This window comes from Heterocephalus glaber, unplaced genomic scaffold, assembly GCF_053883595.1.
Source record: "Heterocephalus glaber isolate CG9 unplaced genomic scaffold, H.glaber_assembly_v1.0 deba00001460, whole genome shotgun sequence".
NCBI lineage: Eukaryota > Metazoa > Chordata > Mammalia > Rodentia > Bathyergidae > Heterocephalus > Heterocephalus glaber.
In genome coordinates, this window is record NW_028258307.1 from 861,710 (window position 1) to 879,184 (window position 17,475).

Here is a 17,475-nt window from a genome sequence, read left to right on the forward strand (position 1 = left end):
ACCGGGCTGATGGTGCTGTTCTCCCTGGGATGTGGACCACACACAGACTGCTGACCCAGGTTTCCACACAGCCATGGAGCACGTTGTAGGGACCAGGTCCTGCGCCAGGTGCGGGCAACATGGAGGGATTAGGACCGCGGCTCAGCAGAAGGGACAGCCGGTTCAGACTGGTGCGCATTTTGCTTCCTGGTTGGCTCACTCACTTGATACCCATGGTTTTGTCGTTGTTGTTTTCAGTGCTAGGGATTGAACCCAGGGCTTTCACAGCAAGCTACATCCCTGCCCTTTTTAATTTTATTTTGAGACAAGGTCTTGTTAAGGTGCCAAATTGCTCAAACTTGCAGTCCTCCTGCCTCAGCCTCCCAGAGTGCTGGATTACAGGCGTGTGCCACCAGTCTGGCTATTTTTCTTAACCTCAGGAGGGGTGTGGTGGGTGGGTGCTGCTGAGCCCAGTACTTGATGCCGGGGCTGGAAGATGGAAGGCGGGGCTGGAAGATGGAAGGCGATGGGAACCCTGGACACCCTTCTTGGTTAATCACGCCTGCCTGTGCACACACCCACCCACACACATGCCCACCCTCCTCTGCCTGCAGAACAGTGGCTGGAGTCCTATTTGCTCTCTGGAGAGAGAGGGCAGGCAGCTCACGGTGTCTGCGCAGGGCCAGGTCCCAGGGGTTCATGGGAAAAGGCCACTGCAGTCCAGGGCCATGAGCGCAAGGCTAATTTTAGCCACGAGCAGCAGAGTGACCTTGGTACCAGCAGGGGAGGCTTCGCCAGAGATGCCCCTAGATGGTGCCCTGGCCCTTCCAGAAGGCACTGGGCTGAGATTAGCAAGCGCCCGCGCCCTCCTGTCTCCCTGCCTCCCAGCCCCTGCTGCATTCCCCCCCCCCCCGCCCCAGCACCTCATCGGTCCTCCGCCATCTGCCACGCCCGGGGCCTGGCTCCCGTCAGCCTGTCAGCCTCCGCTGGCCGTGGCAAGGGGTCCGGTGGTCCAAGGGCCAAGAGGTAGAAACAGGGCAGATGGGGTGGCTGGGAAAGGGGACCCAGGGAAGGGGGAGTCTGGCCTGGGCTTTGGCTTCCGAGCCAGTCGGGGGAAGGAGGCTGTGTGCATGCGCTGACGTCCTACTGTGTGCGTGAGGCGGGGCCGGAGTTTTCTGTGCCCGGCTGTGTTGGGCCCATCGTCCCTCCAAGGTGATCGTGATGGTGTCCATTTAGAGATGGCCACACTAGGGTCAGAGAAGGTCAGTGATTTTCCAGGACCCCCACAGCCAATCCGGCGCAGAGTGGGGAGGGGAGGTGAACCCTTTCCAGCACCTCCTGCAGGGGGCCGAGGCTCCAGGGGTCTTGGGCCAGCCCAGTCCCGCTGCAGCCCCTGTGGGATCTGCAGCCTCAGAGCCCTGCTCCATCCCTTTCGGGAGTGTGGGGGTACAGGGGTGGGGATGGAGCCACAGAGCTCGGCAGACAGCTGCACCTCGAGGGCCCAGAACAGAAGCAGCGCAGGGAGCACGAGTGAGGCACAGGAACATCGGGCAGGCTGTCAGCCGGGGTTCGCTCTGGGCCTGTCTGTGCACACAGGGACCCCAGTGCACAAGTCATGGGGGCCCCCAGAAGGGGGGGACGCCCTTCTTTGTGGGTGAATCTCTTCAGGGTCCGGCTGGGGCTGAGAAGTCACGAAGTCTCGTGTGTGAGCTGGACACTGCCATGCACCTGGAGCCCGATTCTGCCTTGCCCTGGCCTGAGGGCTATTCTTGGGCCCTGGGTGATGTCAGGCGGAGCTCTCAGTCAGTGAGTCATCACAGAGAGCTGAGCTCATGCACAGGGCCGCCGGCCACCGCATGTCTCCAGGGATGCTGTGGCCACATCCAGCGTGACAGTCCCTTGGGCCGGTGGCCCCGTCAGCACCAGGTGCTTCTAGCTGCTCCTCATCTGCCAGGCTTCTGTGCACCCTCTTGGCATCCTTTCTGCAGTGTGCCCCGCCTTGTGCCAGGAGGGACTGTCCCCTGGGCCCGTGACGGGTCTGTGTGTCAGGCCCCCTTGCTCCTCAACTTCTTGAAAGCTCTCATGGTCTCAGCATCCTCTCCAGGGTCCCTCAGTGTGAGTGTGGAGCGTGGGGTCTGTGGCCTGGGACCCCCATCCTGGGGATGCTGCCGGGGAGCTGAAGGCCCAGCCCACCTTCCCAAGGCCCAGGATGGAAAAGGGCACCACACCCCAGGAGGTGAAGGGTGCCCTTGGAAAGCGGGACCTGGAGTCCCTGTACACTGAAGACTGCTGTGTCCAGGTGCTGCCCTGCTGCGGGGAGGAACTGCTTTACAGATGCTGTGCTGTCCCCAGGAATGAGGAGCTGCCCGCTGGTGAAGGACTGGCATCTTCCATGAAGTGCTGCGTCTGACGGAAGGGCCCTCAAGTGCACAGATTTCTATTCCCCAAACTCCAGAGGAAGCTGTCATCTGTCATCTGCTTCTGGCAGGGGATGGGGACACAGGAGGCCTGGCCAGGGTCCTGAGGCCAGGGCAGGGCCAAGTGGCCATTCCCACTGCTCTTCTTGGTCCTTGGGCAAATCCTTATCTGGGCCTCAGTTTCTCATTTGTGAGAAGCACAGGACGATGCAGATGGTGGACTTGGGGACTGGTTTTCAAAAAAAAAAAAAATTGAGGCCCTACTGTTCTAATAACCTAGGTCAGCCAGCCAGCAAAACGGGGCCGGAGGAGGGCCGCACTCGAGGCAGGGGTGGGCGGCCCTTTCTCTCTCCTGCCTCCCACTCAGGCTCCCCACACCCGGGCCTCCATTGCAGGCTCTCCAGGCTTGAGGAGCACAGGGAATCATCTCCACCAGAGTCTTTCTCCAAGGCCCCAGCTCCCCAGTGTGTGGCCCAGGGCCAGTGGCTTACCCTCTCTGGGCCACGTTCTCATCTGTACGGCTAGGATCAGCCGACCTGGCCCTAGGGCTGTGCAAAGTCGCCCCCACTTTATACTCAGTAATGGTGGCTGGTTAGGAAGCTCTGCACTTGGTACAAGCAACTCCGTGCTATCAGTGTCATCCATGCTCAGCTGGGCAGGGCCCACCAGAGGCCCGGGGCCCCTCCCACTCCCTGGCCTCCTTCTTCCCTACGCCCTTGTCACCTTGAGATCGAGGGCCCAGAACCAGATGTGCTCCTGGCTGTGACGCCTGCGATGCTGGGTGACATTGGGACACTTTGAGTGGGGGCCTGAGCACATGTCCCCCAGGATGTGGACACACTTGGGGACATCTGGGAGGCCCAGCCCACAAAGCCCCGCCTCCAGGGAGTGGGGACATTGGAACCCTTGTCACTGCTGGTGGGAACGTAAAACGATGGCGATGCGGTAGACAGCAGTAATGACAGCCCCTCGAAAATTAAACAAACTGCCCTTTGGCCCAGCCATGGGTCTGAAGGAGGTATCTGCACACATGGGCTCACGCCAGCATTATTCACAAAGGCCAGCAGCTGGAAGCCACATAGATGTCTGTCGACAGAGGAGTGGAAAACAAAATGTAGTTTATCATTATGGTTTGGGTCAAAAATATCTCCCAAAAGTGTCAAGAGGTAGGGCTCTGGTGAAGGTGATTGGATCATGGGATGAATCCATTAATGGATTCACAGCTGAGCGTGCTATTAGGAGGCAGGCCAGTTGGAGGAAGTCGTCCCCTGTGTATAACCTGGAAGGACATATCCTTGGCTCTGGACCCTTCCTCTCTCTGGCTCTTGTTGCTCTCTCTGCTTCCTGGCTACCCTGAGGTGAGTAGCTTTCCTCTGCCACACTCTTCTGCCATGATGTTTCTGCCTTGGAGCCAGGAAACCATGGACTGAATCCCCTGAAATTGTGAGCCAAAGAAACCTCTCCTTTAAGTTGAGTATGTCAAGTATTTTATCACAGCAATGAAAGCTGACAATAAAACCCAGAAAGCGGAATGTTATAGAGCCTCAAAAAGAGATAGGTTTCTGATACCCGGATGCATGAAGAGCATAGGATGTTAAGTAAGACAAGCCAGTTCATGAGACAAGAGCTATGCAAGTCTACAGAAGTGAGGCATTTAGACACTCTGATCACAGGACAGAAAGTGGAATGATGGTTGTCAGGGCTGGGGAGGGAGGCAAAGAGAGAGGCCTTAGACAGTGCCAGCCCTGCTTCACCTTGACCTCGGACTTCGTCTTCAGAACTGTGAGGAAATAAAGGTCAGCTGTTGAAGCCACAGGAGTCTGGCAAACTGAGGCCCTGCTGTACACTGATACACTGACACATTTGGGACTTTGGGGGGACATTTCCTAAGTTCTCTCCCCGTCCCGGACACACCCTGTGGGGGACATTGCTTCCCAATGTGCACAGACCAGGAGACCAGGGAACATGGAACTGAGCTACCCACAGTGATGTGGCTGGTACACGCCGGGCCGACCCAGGCCCTCGAGTCCAGCCCTGTGTGCGCCTGCGAAGTCCCGCCCAAGGGTGGAGAGTGCAGCAAAGGGGAGAGTGTCAGACAGAGGCTGGCACCTGAGACGGGGATCACAGAGGATGCAGAGCCCAGGGCAAGCCTTGCTTTGGAGGCTACAATACCACCAGGAAGAGCCGATTTCTCCAGGTACCCGTGGCAGGCCCTAGGCTTGTGTGCTGTCACTTGCAGCCTGGCGAGGAGCTATTCAGGGTGTGTGTGTCTGTGTGTGCGCCATGACTGTGCCTGCTCTACAGATGAGGAAATGAGGCTCAGCAGAGTCTAGTGATGTCTGCAGTCACACGTCCTGGGACAGGAAGTGCCTGGACTTTGGGTTTGAACCCAGGACCGTGTGAGCTAAGGCCCTGCCGTTATTCATATGACAGATGTTCCCTGGGTCCAGGAAGGGACAGGGTGGGCACAGCCTCCATTCCAGGAAGGACAGCTTGGTGTCCCCAGGCTCCAGCTGTCCTCGCCAGAGCTCTGGTCGGGACAGCAGTGCTGTGACCGGTGCAGGTCCAGGCTGGGAGCATGCTCAGGACAGCCACGTGGGTGATCTTCCCTCTGCTAGCAAGACACAGTGCCGGGCGGAAGTGACCCCTCCCCATCCTCACAATTCACCCTCTGCCTGGGATTCGGAAGGCCCTTTGTCCTGGATAAATTTACTGATGTGTGGAACAGGAGCACACCCCAGGGAATGTATTCACTTCGGGCCCATGGGGACAAGCGCAGCACCTGTGGGGGAAAGTCGCCGCGGTCCCCTTCCATTCCGGGGAAGAGGAAGAGGAGGAGGGGAAGGGGCTTGCTGGTCTCGGGGCTCCTTCTCCGGGTTCCGCAGGTACCACTTGCACATTGAAGCTGGGAGCAGCACCAGCTGGGCCTGCGGTGCCGGGACCTGGGCATCAGGCACCCCTAGGTGCTGGCAGCCAGCGCTGTTGAAGGGGCATCACCAGCCTTGCTCTGCCTGGCCCAGCAGCCCTCCGCCCTGGGTGGGCATCAGCGCAGGAGGGGGCTGTAACACGGGGTGCCCAGGTCCACGGGTATTTTTAATGCACCCCCCACTGGCCTGTGTCCCCTACTGCTACCTCCGTGTGCTTCTCCAGTGCAGGCAGGGCTGAGCAATGGGGGTGGGCGCGGCTCTGCCTGAGGGACAGCATAGGAAGCCACTTCAGAGGGTCCTCTGCCCCTCCCCCCCCAAGGACCCCTGGGTGCTCCCAGGCTGTGTCAGGGCAGCTGCTCTTCCCATGGAGCCCTAGGGCTGGATCCTTCTCTGTCCTGTGCCCCCTACTGGCAGGAGGAGGGACTCTCTGGGGTCCCCATCTGTTCAGTTCGCATGAGCCAGGCCTCCTCAGCCCTGGGCCCCAGCGAGGCAGCTCCCTCTGGGATCCCTTCTTCCGGCCTTCTGGATTCCTGAGCCCTGCAGGGTGACCTCAGCCCACTCCACAGCCCCGCAGCGCCCGATCTGCCCCCCCCCACTACTCATGCGTAGTGTGTGACGGCCCTCCGTGCCTCAGTTTCTCCCTCTGTGCAGATGGTGCCATTAATCCTGCCTTGTGGGTCATCACAGCTAACGCAGAGCGATCAAAGCATGAGAAGTGGGTGCCAAGAAGTCAAGGGGGTAAGGGGGTGAGGAGACGGAGTCGGGCAGTGCGATTATCCTGCGTAACACGGTCGTGGCTAACGCCCACAGGGGCCCGCACAGGGGCCCCAGGGTAACCCGGCTTTGGTAAACAACGAAGCAACGCCGGGAGTCCATCGAAGAGGCGCACCAGCCGAAGACGGTTGAGAACAGGGGAAACTGGGAGACTGGGGGCATTTGGGGACGCTGTGTACTTGGCGTTTATCTTTCTGAAAACCTCAACTGCTCAAAAAGAAGGAAGAGCAGAAAAAGAGGGAAGGCGAGGGAGGGGCAGGGGGAGGAGAGGGAGGGAGAACAGAACCCGCCTTCCTGCCTCCCCTCCTGTGTCCCCATCCCGGCCCACTCGGGGTTCATGCGTGGGCCCGGGGTGTCGGAGCCTGGGAGGGGTCCCCTCCTGGCGAGGCCCCCAGGCGCCGGCTCCCACCCTGGTTCTGTGCTCCCCAGGAGCCCAGGATTGGTGGGGCGAGGGCGCCGCCTTCCGGCCGCAAGGGGCAGCGAAGCAGGCGCGTATTAGCGGGGTGGGGGGTCCGCTGCCTCCCGGGCCCTGTGACCCCCGCCCCCCAATCTGCGCGAGTCCAGTGCGGCGTTCGGGCGTGTCACCCACCAGCAGCTTTACTGCGGAGGGGGCCCAAGGCGCTGGGGCCGCCCCCGCCCAGCAGCCGCCTGGGGGACCCGGACCCAGACCCGGACCCGGTTCTGGGGGACAGGGACCCCGCGCGGTGCCCGGGCCGAGCCTTACACGATGGCAGTCACCTACTGCCGGGCACACGTGGACGCCGTGGACGGCTAGGGCTGGGCTAAGTCCTCACTCGGAGCCTAGCAGAGCCGCGCAGGAATTCGCGGGGGGGGGGGGGGGCGCACGGATTTGTCCGGAGACGGGCGCCGCCCCGCGGTCGCCTCTGCCCGGTCACCCTGAGCTCCCGAGCCGGGACGCTAGGGCTGCAGCTCATACTGGGCCTCGGTGGCCGTGTAGAAGTCCTCCAGCACCGACTGCAGGAACTCGAAGGTGGGCCGCTCCTCCGGGCGCGCTCGCCAGCACTCGGCGATCACGTCGCGGTACAGCGCGGGCGGGCACGAGTCGGGGCGCGGCATGCGGTAGCCCCGCTCCAGGCTGCGGATGACCTCGGGGTTGCTCATGCCTGTGGAGGTCGGGACAGGTGTGGGGCGGGCGGCTCAGACCAAGGGTTCACCTGCCTGGCCTTGGCATGAGCTCTGTACCGGTCCTGCCTTTTACATTTTTATTTTGAAACTGGGTCTAAAACTGCCCAGGGTAAGTAGCTGGAATCGAACTTGGGACCCTTCAGCCTCAGCCTCCCAGAGTGCTAGGGTTATAGGCCTGCGCCACCGTGCCTGGCTCATTTACTTTTTATTTAGGGAGAGGAGCTGAACATGAGGCCGTGGGTTTCCTCCGGAGGGGCAGCGCCTCTCTGCAGATGAGACACAGGACATTGTGCCCCCTCCCCAGGCAGCCGCCTACCTGGGTAGGGCACACGGCCGTAGGTGACGATTTCCATCAGGAGGACGCCAAAGGACCACACATCCGCTTTGATGGTGAACACCCCGAAGTGGATGGCCTCCGGCGCGGTCCACTTGATGGGGAACTTGGCCCCTGTGGGAAGGTCCCCGAGCTCCCTGAGGCCGTGCCCAGCTGCCGCCCCCCCCCCCCCGCACGCTCCCGGCCCCAACCCGGGCCGGGCGGGGTCAGGCATGGCAGAGAGGCCTCTGTGGGGACGCAGGCCTGAGTCATGCAGGCCCAGGGTCTGCAGCAGAGGGGACTCGGGCCACTCCCCACTGCGCTGGGGCTGAGTACACCTTGGTGACTTGGCTTCTTTGCTAAATGCATTCGCACCCTCTGGCGAAGTGGGTTTTCCTTCGGTTGTATCAGTGCTGCTTGTATTGGACCCTGTGTCACGTAGGAGGGTTGTTGCTCATGCTTTAGAGCCTCATTTCTAAAGTGGGTTCCGTGGAGCCCGACTCCAGTGGGAGTTAAAAGGAGCTAAGAAGCAAAAGCATGTGGACTCAGATCAGCCTGAGAGACGCCAGGAGAAGCAAATGGAAACGCAAGCATCGCTACAGGGCTTCTCCGAGCCTTTCCGGGGCTGACCCGGCTGCAGGCCCCAAGGTCAGGGCGGGCGGGCGAGGGGCTCAGCCTCCTGCCGGGGCTGCTCCCCTGGAAGACCCCGGCACCTCTGGTGTGCCAGCCCTCAGAGGGAAGCGAGGGGTGTGGCCCAGCCAGGAAAGGCTGATGGGATCCCGGGCCTTCCGACACAGCCAAGGGGAAGCTCGAGGCCCCGGGAGCTGGGAAGTGGCCGGGCTCTGCTCACCCTCCTGGGCCGTGTATTCGCTGTCCACGATGCGGGCCAAGCCGAAGTCGGCGATCTTGCAGCACAAGGCCTCAGACACCAGGATGTTGGCGGCCCTCAGGTCGCGGTGGATGGAATTCATGTGCTCGATGTACGCCATCCCTTCGGCAATCTGCGGACGGGATGCACCGGGAAGGACGGTGGAGCCAGGCCCATCCGTGCACGGCCTGGGCTGAGAAGGTCTGCCCCTCGCCTGCCTCCCGGGCGGCGTTTGGGGTTTGTTCGACAGTGGGTGCGTGGAGGGCGTGCTGCTGCCCAGGAGGGGGCTCGGGTTGGGCGGGGGGCATCAGCTGGGCCGGCCCGGAGGCCCGGGTGGGGAGACGGCTTTGTCAGAGGCACAGGCCTGCCTGTCCCCCACTCCTGCTTTTCAGCCGAGGCCGCTAACGGGCTGTTCACCCACTGACGGGGAAGAAACCGAGGCAGGGGAAGAGAGGTGACCTCCTCCTTCACCTGGGGAGACCTTAGCAGGAGTGACTGGTGACTCCTCGCTGCCTGGGGACCTGCCTCTGGGACTCGGGCACTCGGGGCAGAAGGGAACAGTGTGGCGGGGCACCGGGCACAAAGCGACCTGGGGACTTCGTGCTTTGTCCCGTGGAGCGGGAAGGGGAGCGCCCAGGGCCCCGTGTGCGTGCAATGCCGTGAGCGCGCACGCGCAGGTGAGGCGGCAGTGTGGCCCGAAGCGGGCTCAGAAGCTGTCCGTCTGCGAGGTTCTGCTTCCCGGTGTCCTTCCCCCAGTCAGCCCCTGACCACACCTAGCTCCTGTACTCAGAGTGCTTTTCAGCCTTTGTCCCCAGTGACCCGGGCTTTCCCAGGGTTGCAGTGGGATTGAAAGAGACAGGGGAGGATGAGAGAGGGAAAGGAAGAAGGGAGAGGACAGGCGACAGGCTTATCACTGTCGTGGGGTGGAAACCGGTTACCAGTGTTTTCCTCAAGCATCTCACCCGCTGCCTAAGGCTCTGCCCAGCTCAGCGGAAAAGGCGCGGTGACCTCACTTCCCGCACTGATACTCTGGGCAGATAGCACAGGGCAGGGCGGGGGCTGCGGGGTGGTGTGCGTGTGCGTGTGCGTGTGTGTGTGTCTCACATGCTGGCCACAGACCGTGGCCTCCTTGCTGAGGGCTGCAGTTGTAACAGACACACAGGCCACCAGCTAGCTGTGCCTTCCTGCGGGTGAGCCCCGAGCTGACATTCCCGGGGGAAAGACCCTCGGTCAGCTGCTGCCCCCTCACTGGGTCTGCAGAGCACTTCAGGGGACCCCCAGGGATGGCAGAGTGGGGGTTCTGGGGCTCGGAGGAGATGCCTGCTCTGAGGCTAGGCCTGTCCTGGGGCTGCACCGGGACTGAGGGCTCCTGGGGCCTGGGGTCCTCAGGGCCTCGATGTCCCGGGCACCTGGGACAGGAGCAGTGCGTCCCGAGCCCCCTCCCACGGAAGGCGTTTGTCTAAGGGAGAGACAGGTCCCACCAGAGCGCTTTTGCCTTCCCTCCTCCGTCTGTGTGCACACTAGAGCCTTCTGGTCTTCCCCGTGCAGCCCAAGTGAGCGGGGCGATCTCTCCCAGGATGCGCTCCAGCTGCGGGCTCAGAGGAGGACCATCCCTCCTGACCCGGGGCTCCCGTCACCAACCTGGGCCGACATGTCGATCAGTCTAGGGAGGGACAATCTGCTGCCTTCCTCCGTCTTCAGGAAATCCAGCAGGCATCCTAGGAGAGACAGGGCGCGGTGCTTCAGCCAAGCGGCTGCACTCCGCCCCGCACAGCCAGTGGCGTCCGTCTCTCTGGTGACCAGGCAGGAGCCTCCTGCAGCTGCTGGGCGCCTTGAACCCCACGGCACTCCCACCTCAGCCCTCGGTCCCCACAGGTTACGTCCAGCTGGGTGCAGGGAGCCATCAGGGCACAAGCGGGCACAGGTCCCCGCATCCTGGGGACCAAGCGCTGGGAGCTGCTCGTGGAGGCGCAGCACGGCGGCAGTCTGTCACCCGGCCCTCTGGGGCTTTCATACTGTCACGGCACGTGAAGGCCCACGGAGCAGTGTGTGACAGGGACATGGGAGGCGGGAGGGAAGGAGGGCAGAGAGAGCCTGAGGCCCGAGCCAAGCCGCTCCCCATGAGGATGCACCGTGCGTGGGCCCTCTGGCCCCCGAGCCGGGGCCTGTTCACCCAGATGTAAAAGGTCGGTGGCAGGGAGGGGGCAGAACCGGAACTAGAACCCTCTGTGCCCAGCCCTCGGCTCTGTCCCTGCCTGTCCCGGCTGCAGACCACGACCCCTGGAAGGGCGGGCTGAGAGCCAGCTCCATGGCAACCACTCTGCCCTCCGGGCTCCCAGCCCCAGCCCCAGCCCCAGCCCCAGCCCCAGCATTGTCCCACGGTGCGGTGCTACTCCAGTCCTCTGGAGACCCCCGGCAGGGACGGCGTCCACCCTCCTGCGCCCCAGCCTGGACCCCAAAAGCGCGCGTGGGGCGGGGCACCACCTCGGGCCATGTACTCTGTGACGATGTAGATGGGCTCCTTGGTCACCACGGCGTACAGACGGACCAGCCGCTCGTGCTGCAGGGTCTTCATCAGGTTGGCCTCGCCCAGGAAGGCTTCGGGCGACATGGCTCCCTCCTTCAGGGTCTTGATGGCCACCTTTACGTTGTTTTTGTAATAACCTGCCCAAGGAGGAGAGGCGGGAGGAGCGTCAGATGCTTGGAGCAGAGCTGGAGGGTGCATCTCCTGCGGGTGATGGACAGCGTCTTGGGTAGGGTGCAGGCCTGTCTCAGCCTCCTGGAAATCCCGGCCCGCAGGCCAAGGAGGATTTACCGGGAGGGGTGTCGGTCACACTGAAGGGTAGTGGTGCCTCAGCTGCCACTCACCCATCCAGACCTCGCCGAACTGCCCGGACCCGAGTTTGCGCACCAGCTTGAGAGACTGCCGGGGGATCTCCCACTCGTCCTGGGCCCAGGGGTTCTGCGGGGCCACGCTTGCACAGGGCAGGGTCAGCATCTGGCACAAGCCGTCCCCTTTCTCTGTGGTGGGGAAGAAGAGAGGCGCTGGAGGGTACCGGGCAGCCAGTTGTCAGCCAGGAGCCACAGTGTGCCCAGCTACGTCCCCTCACACCCTGGCCCTGGCGCTTGTGTGCACACTTGTGGCACTTTCTGTTCATTTTGTTTTGTTTGTGGGGTTTTCTTGAGACATAGTCTTGATATACAGTACTCACTACAAAAGACCTTAAACTCACCACATAGACCAGGCTGACCTCAGACTCACCACGATGCTCCTGCTTCAGCCTCCCGAGTGCTGGGAGCCACCATGCCTGGCCATCTGTTCACTTTGCAGAACAGGGCCTGCTCTCCCTGACCTACTCTCTTGAAGACTGAAAATCTTGTCCAGTGGCTCCAGGATGAGCCAGGAGATGGGGTCAGGTCACTGACTTTGAAGCATGCTGAAAGTTGCCAACCTAAGAGGCCTGGTTTTGCCGTCCCCTCCCCCCAAGTGAGTCCTAATGTGGGGTTAAGCCCCGCCCCCAGACACCCCTCTTACTGGTATAGTGCTGCACGAGGGCCTGGAGGGAGGGGAAGGTGGTCCGGGGGGAGATGTAGTAGCCCCCTTCGTCCAGGGAGCGGATCTTATAGTGCTTGACTATGTCCCCCTGGGCAGTGACATCCTTCACAGACAGGGAAAAGGACCCTAGAGTGTAACAGATGCACACAGGAGATGTCAGGCTCTGGCATGAGGAATCAGGTCTCTGGAACAGAGTTCCCCAAATTCTGTGCTCCATCTTTGCCACTTCCAGCATAAGTTCCCTTTTCCTGGGAGCCCCCTCTTGGTTCCACCTGACTGCCCTTGTCATTGGCCCTAAGGCCCCCCAGAGGCAGCCAGGGGACCATGAGCAAGTAGGACAGTCTCCCAGGAGTCACATGGGCCCTACTGGATGCCTGGTCCCTCACCTCCCTTTGCCATGGAATATGAAGTAGTGTGGCTTCACTGGGCGCCTCGGGCTTTATTTACATTGTGCCCCCCACCCCACCCCATGGCGATCAGTGTCCAGCACTGTGATGGGGAGCAGAGCAAGCCACTTCCTAGGGGTGCCTGCAGATTCAGCTGCTTATACGGCCGGGGATTTAGCTCAGTGGTTCCAGTGCCTGCCTTGAAAGCACAAGGTCTAGAGTTTGACCCCCGGTACCAAAAAAAAAAAAAAAAATACAGCTGCTTGTTGTACACACCCCTGTGTCTTTTGTCATCTACGTTTATGTTTTTCCCAAACTCAGGTTGTAGCAGATGCCAAGGGTTAAGAGAAATTTAGGGGAAAGACTTTCCAGTTGAGCAACTCCTTTCCACAGCCTTGGTGCTTTTATAAAACGCCTCTGGCCGGCTCGCTGGGTAGCATGGACACCTCCTCTCCTCAACTCTTACGTGGGAGGTGGGGACACGGATCCCGCGGTCACCCCAAGTTAGCTGGCCAAGGGTGCCCCTACCAGGAGCAGTACCACCATCCCCCGCCAGGGGTCAGGCTTGGACACTTCTTTCTTGGCGTTCTGAGGCTTGATTTTCCGGGCCTGTCTTCAGCACAGGACCTCCACCACGCTCACTTCTCTCTTCTGTTGCCAGTGTGCATCTCTCTACCTATCTGCAAAAGGATACTGAGGGACGGTGCACCTCTCAGTTGTTTTGGCCCCCACACCCTAGCCCGAAGCCCGATGCTCCAGACTTTCCCATCAGGCCCCAGCTTGGTACAGCCGTGTCCGAAGTCTCTAAGGACCTTGGGCCCTGTGGGCGTACTCATCCTGCTGCTGCTGTAGTGGGGACAAGAGCTTTTCTCCCCATTTCACAGGCTGCTGCTCATGCGTGGGGCCTTCCCTTGCCGTGGCTCCTCTGAGGTCCTATCCCTGCACTTCCTAATCCCATCAGCTTCAGGTTTGCAGAGCCTAGGCCCCTTCTCCATGCTCCTGGGCTGCTCAGGACATGCAGCACCTCACTCTCCTAGATTCAGATTCCCTAACATGGGAGGATCCACCTGCCTTTGACCTGGGAAACCAGTTGGTCCCTGCATGGACACCAATAAATGGAGGCCACTGGGGCTTCCGGGGCAGCTTCTTTGCCTGTCTTGCATCCACAGGCTGTGGTTTTGGAACTGCAAAGAGCACTGTGTGCATGCATGCATGCATGTGTGGTGGAGCACACGTGAGTGTGTGACACTACTTGGACAGTCTGCAACCCCAGCTCTATTGGGCCAGTTCCTAGCTTGGACCCCTTCCTGGGGTGGGCAAGGACAGGAGAAATCCTGGCCTTTTAGAGAACCCCATCTTGCTCCTCTTTTTCCTGCGAGGGGGACCTTAGCAACAAGCGGTGGTTCAGATGTCATTCCCAGAGTGAAATGGCATGATAACTGACTCCAAAGAATAGGGGCGGAGTGGGCACACCGAAGAAAGCACACTGGCTCCTCTGAGAGTTGTTGAAGCTGAGGGTTGGATACGAGAGGTCCTGTTATTCTAGTCTCTCCCCTTTGAAATGTGTTTGCAATGTGATTCTCCAGTTGTTTCTTGGGCAGAGGTGCTCTACCAAGAACGTGGGAATGGCAATATCCTAACTGTACATAAAGTGTCTATATGGATGTGACACAGAGGGCTGTATCACATGTAATGCAGCTGCTGGTGCCTTTCAGGAAATTCTACACAGAGCACCCCAGCTTCCCAGGCACGCCCTGCCCAGCCTGGTCCTGGCCTTGAGGACACTCTGCACCCCTGCCTGCTGCTCTGGTGGCTGTCCTAGGTCACAGAGAGCCTCCGTCCACTGCCCCACTGCAGGGAACCCAACTTGTGTTTTGGTCACTCTGTCTCCCCTTTCTCCTCCAGTGTCACTGCTACCATCTCCTCTCCATTCAGAAGAAGCAGGTCCCCTCCTGGTGAATGAAAGCTTTGGACACAGGGCTTGGGAAGAGCCCCTGTTCAGCCCAGGTCCACACAGTCCACAGCTTGTGCAGATTCTGAACCTCCTCCGTGATTGGCCGTTGACACTCTGGCTCTGACACTGTTGGCCTCAGACACATCACTTCCTGTCTCGGGCTCAGTCTCTCATCTGTCAGATGGGTACTGGCCTAGCATCTCACAGAGGCAAGGAGGTACCAGGGCACACACATGGTAGGCCTCAGAGCAACTGCTTCTTAATAGCCTCGCTCTGGACACCACTGTCCCCTGCAGTGGAGTGGCTGAGCAGGCAGTGGGCCACTCATGCTGGATTCTGAACAATGATGACATGAACCACCACCATTCCAAACTCATGAACTTATCTTTTATGGGATGAACTGGCTCCTCCCACTCCCCACATTCATATGCTACAGTCCTAACCCCAGTCCCTGGCTGTGTTTGGAGACAGGGTTGTTACAGAGGTAATTAGGGCAAAATGAGGAGACTAGGGTGGGCTCTAACCCAAAGGAGTGGGTCTCTATGGGAAGAGGACATCAGAGGGATGACCATATAAGGACAAGGAGAAAGAGGCATCAGGCCAAGGAGAGAGACCTCAGGAGGAGCCAGCCCTGCCAGGACCTGACCCCAGAGGACATAAACCCTGTTGTTGAAGGCACCCATTGGTGGTGTTTTGTCAGGAGCCATTCTACATAATTTTGGGGAAAAATCATTTCACAATTAAATTATGATTAGGCCTAGTCTTGCCTGCGGGCCAGCTATGGCATGCCAAAACATAACTCCATTTTTGCCTCCAGTCACAGCTGAGACCTCAATGGTCCTGTGATGCCGTGACACTCAAGGGCAAGGTTACGTCAGTTGAAGACATCCTGGTTCTTTGAGAACCAAGTATAAGAAAGCTTTCACCTGGGGAAGGACACGAATTTCTTATCAGTTTAACTCATCCCGCCTACTGTTGTAAGAATATCTTTGCTCATCTTACCATCCTAATCAACAATAGATCCTCATCAGCATAAGATCCTCATGGTCATAGGATTGCTGCCACCCTCTGAGACATATGATACTTTCTCCAATTATAAGAGCCTTGTCAATTTAGGATTATTGCTGCCCTCTGAGTCATGTGATATTCTCTATGAACTCAGTAAATAGTGGCAGGTTCAGGATGCCTTTGTCTTTGCTGCCTAGAGAAGCATTGATCAGGCCCAGAACACAGCATCCTCTCTAAGTCTGGTTTCCTGTCTTTTTGTGCTGTAGTGGCTCACAGGAGACCAGGACCCACTGGAGTGGTTCTGGTAATTTCCTCTTTCCCTGTTCTCTGCAATGCTTGTTACAGCGGCCCTGGCTGACTAATGCAGGATCTCGTAAACAACCCTGAGTAAAGAAGACATAGAAATACAAATAGAGAACTTGCATTTGTATAAAGTGAAAAGCAGACAAACACGGGTAGTGAACCTGTTCAGAAGAGGGAGGAAGGGTCACCTCTCAGGGAGCAGGGTCAATCAGGAAGGGACTGAGTGGAGGGGTGAGGGTCCAGTGTTCTGTCTCTTGGTTGAACATAGGGATTTACTTCCCAGTACACTATGATTTACAAGGACAAACTGAAAAATACAGTAAATATTTAAATTTTTACAATCTTACTACCAATAAAAGACACACTGCCAAGAAAGATTGGATAAATAAGTTCAAAGCAAAGGAGAGTCTTTTAAGTATTTTGAGGGCAATTAATGGCAGTCTTTTACTGTCATCAATCTTTAAATTTAAACATGGACCGTACTTGTTGATCACATTGAGTTGATCACCTTGTTAGAGCAGCTTCTGTGAAATAAAGATGCTATGGTGTATGTTCTCATCTACCTTATTCACTGGATCTGTCACTGTAGCAAAAATCAAAATGACCATGCAAAGTAAACGTATCACATCAATTCAGGACACAGGGTATGAAAGAAGATTGCTAGAGCTGCTTCAGAAAGTGGCCTGAACAATGGGATAAATAAGCTGAAGTGAGGGGAGAGTTTAGAAGGGGATTAATGGCAATATGCTTTTTACTGCAATCGATTTTTTAAAATGTGGACATTTGTCATATTTTCCACTGTACTTCATATGATTATGCATTCATAATTTATGCATGCTTTATATGTGTTGTATATTTTACAACAAAAATTCATCTTTTGGTTTTTTTGAGGCAGAGTCTCCCTATGTACTTCAGGCTGGCCTTGAACTCGTAGCAATCCTGCCTCAGCCGCCTGAGTGCTGGGATTACAGGTGTGTGCCACCACACCTGGGCAATTTTACAATGAAAAGGACATGAAGAAGTTGGGTCACTTAACCAAGAGCCAAAGAAGGAGAGAAATGCAGCAGTTTGCCGAGTCTCTGAGTCCCTGAGTCTTGGGATCAGGGTGTGGTCTCCCCACTTCTCCACCTTGTCACCCCCTTCTCCAATCAGGCCCAGGCCGCCCCCCAAACTTGTGTTCCCCACCAGCCTCTGGCTGAGGAGACCTGTAAGGTTCCTTTCTCCCAAATCCCCTGATTCCAAATCCTCTGTGAGGCGCCCCGCAGTCTCCGTGTTCCTGCTGTTCGGTGGGGCCCCACCACCTCTGCCACCCATGGCCCGGGAGGAGTCCAGCCTGGGTGGCCAGAGCCACTGTCGCAGACAGCCTCAGAGCCTGGCCGGGACCCACGTGGGAGGCAGCCAGGACGGAAGCTGCCAGCTCCTCAGCTCCACGAGAGCCTGGGAGGGCGGGCGCTGCCCGGGGAAGAGGTGGGCACGAGGCCTCGGCTGCTCACCTTCGGTGGTCTCGCTCTCCCTGACAAGGAAGGAGCCGGCCTTGTTCATGGGAGCCAGCAGCCGTCTTTCAGCATCCTTCCGGCTGATGGACCTGAAGAACCACCTGGGAAACGGCACGGGGCCAAGGCTCAGGGGCGGCCAGGCTGCCTGCCGCGCTCCTCAGCTGTGCCCTCTGCAGCCAAGGGGAGACGCTTCTGTCCCAGGTCAGCCCTCACCACCGGTCCCGCATCTTGTTCCACTGAACACCCTCTGTCCCTGTCGCCATCCCAGCTTCTTCCCTGGGCCCTGAGCTTGGGCTTCCCTGAAAGGGAGCATCGCTGGGCAACCTCTAACTCTGTTCTGGCGAAGTG

The 17,475-nt window shown here is 58.8% G+C and overlaps 1 protein-coding gene across 5 annotated transcripts in view; it reads right to left on the reverse strand.

Annotated features, from left to right (window-relative positions):
• Nucleotides 1-6,858: 6,858 nt before the first annotated feature.
• Nucleotides 6,859-17,475, reverse strand: part of Blk (BLK proto-oncogene, Src family tyrosine kinase) — a 47,035-nt gene continuing 36,418 nt past the window's right edge. The window contains exons 3-10 of one of the 5 annotated variants that reach the window (XM_021261362.2): nt 17,125-17,228; nt 11,960-12,106; nt 11,293-11,445; nt 10,909-11,088; nt 10,066-10,142; nt 8,407-8,557; nt 7,560-7,691; nt 6,859-7,221 (exon numbers count right to left, since the gene is read on the reverse strand). In XM_021261362.2, coding sequence (XP_021117021.2) covers nt 7,016-7,221; nt 7,560-7,691; nt 8,407-8,557; nt 10,066-10,142; nt 10,909-11,088; nt 11,293-11,445; nt 11,960-12,106; nt 17,125-17,228 — 1,150 coding nt within the window. In that variant the 3' untranslated portion in view covers nt 6,859-7,015. The remainder of the gene's footprint in view (nt 7,222-7,559; nt 7,692-8,406; nt 8,558-10,065; nt 10,143-10,908; nt 11,089-11,292; nt 11,446-11,959; nt 12,107-17,124; nt 17,229-17,475) is intronic. The other 4 variants (XM_087216739.1, XM_004848453.3, XM_087216740.1 and 1 more) reach the window with 4 other exon arrangements.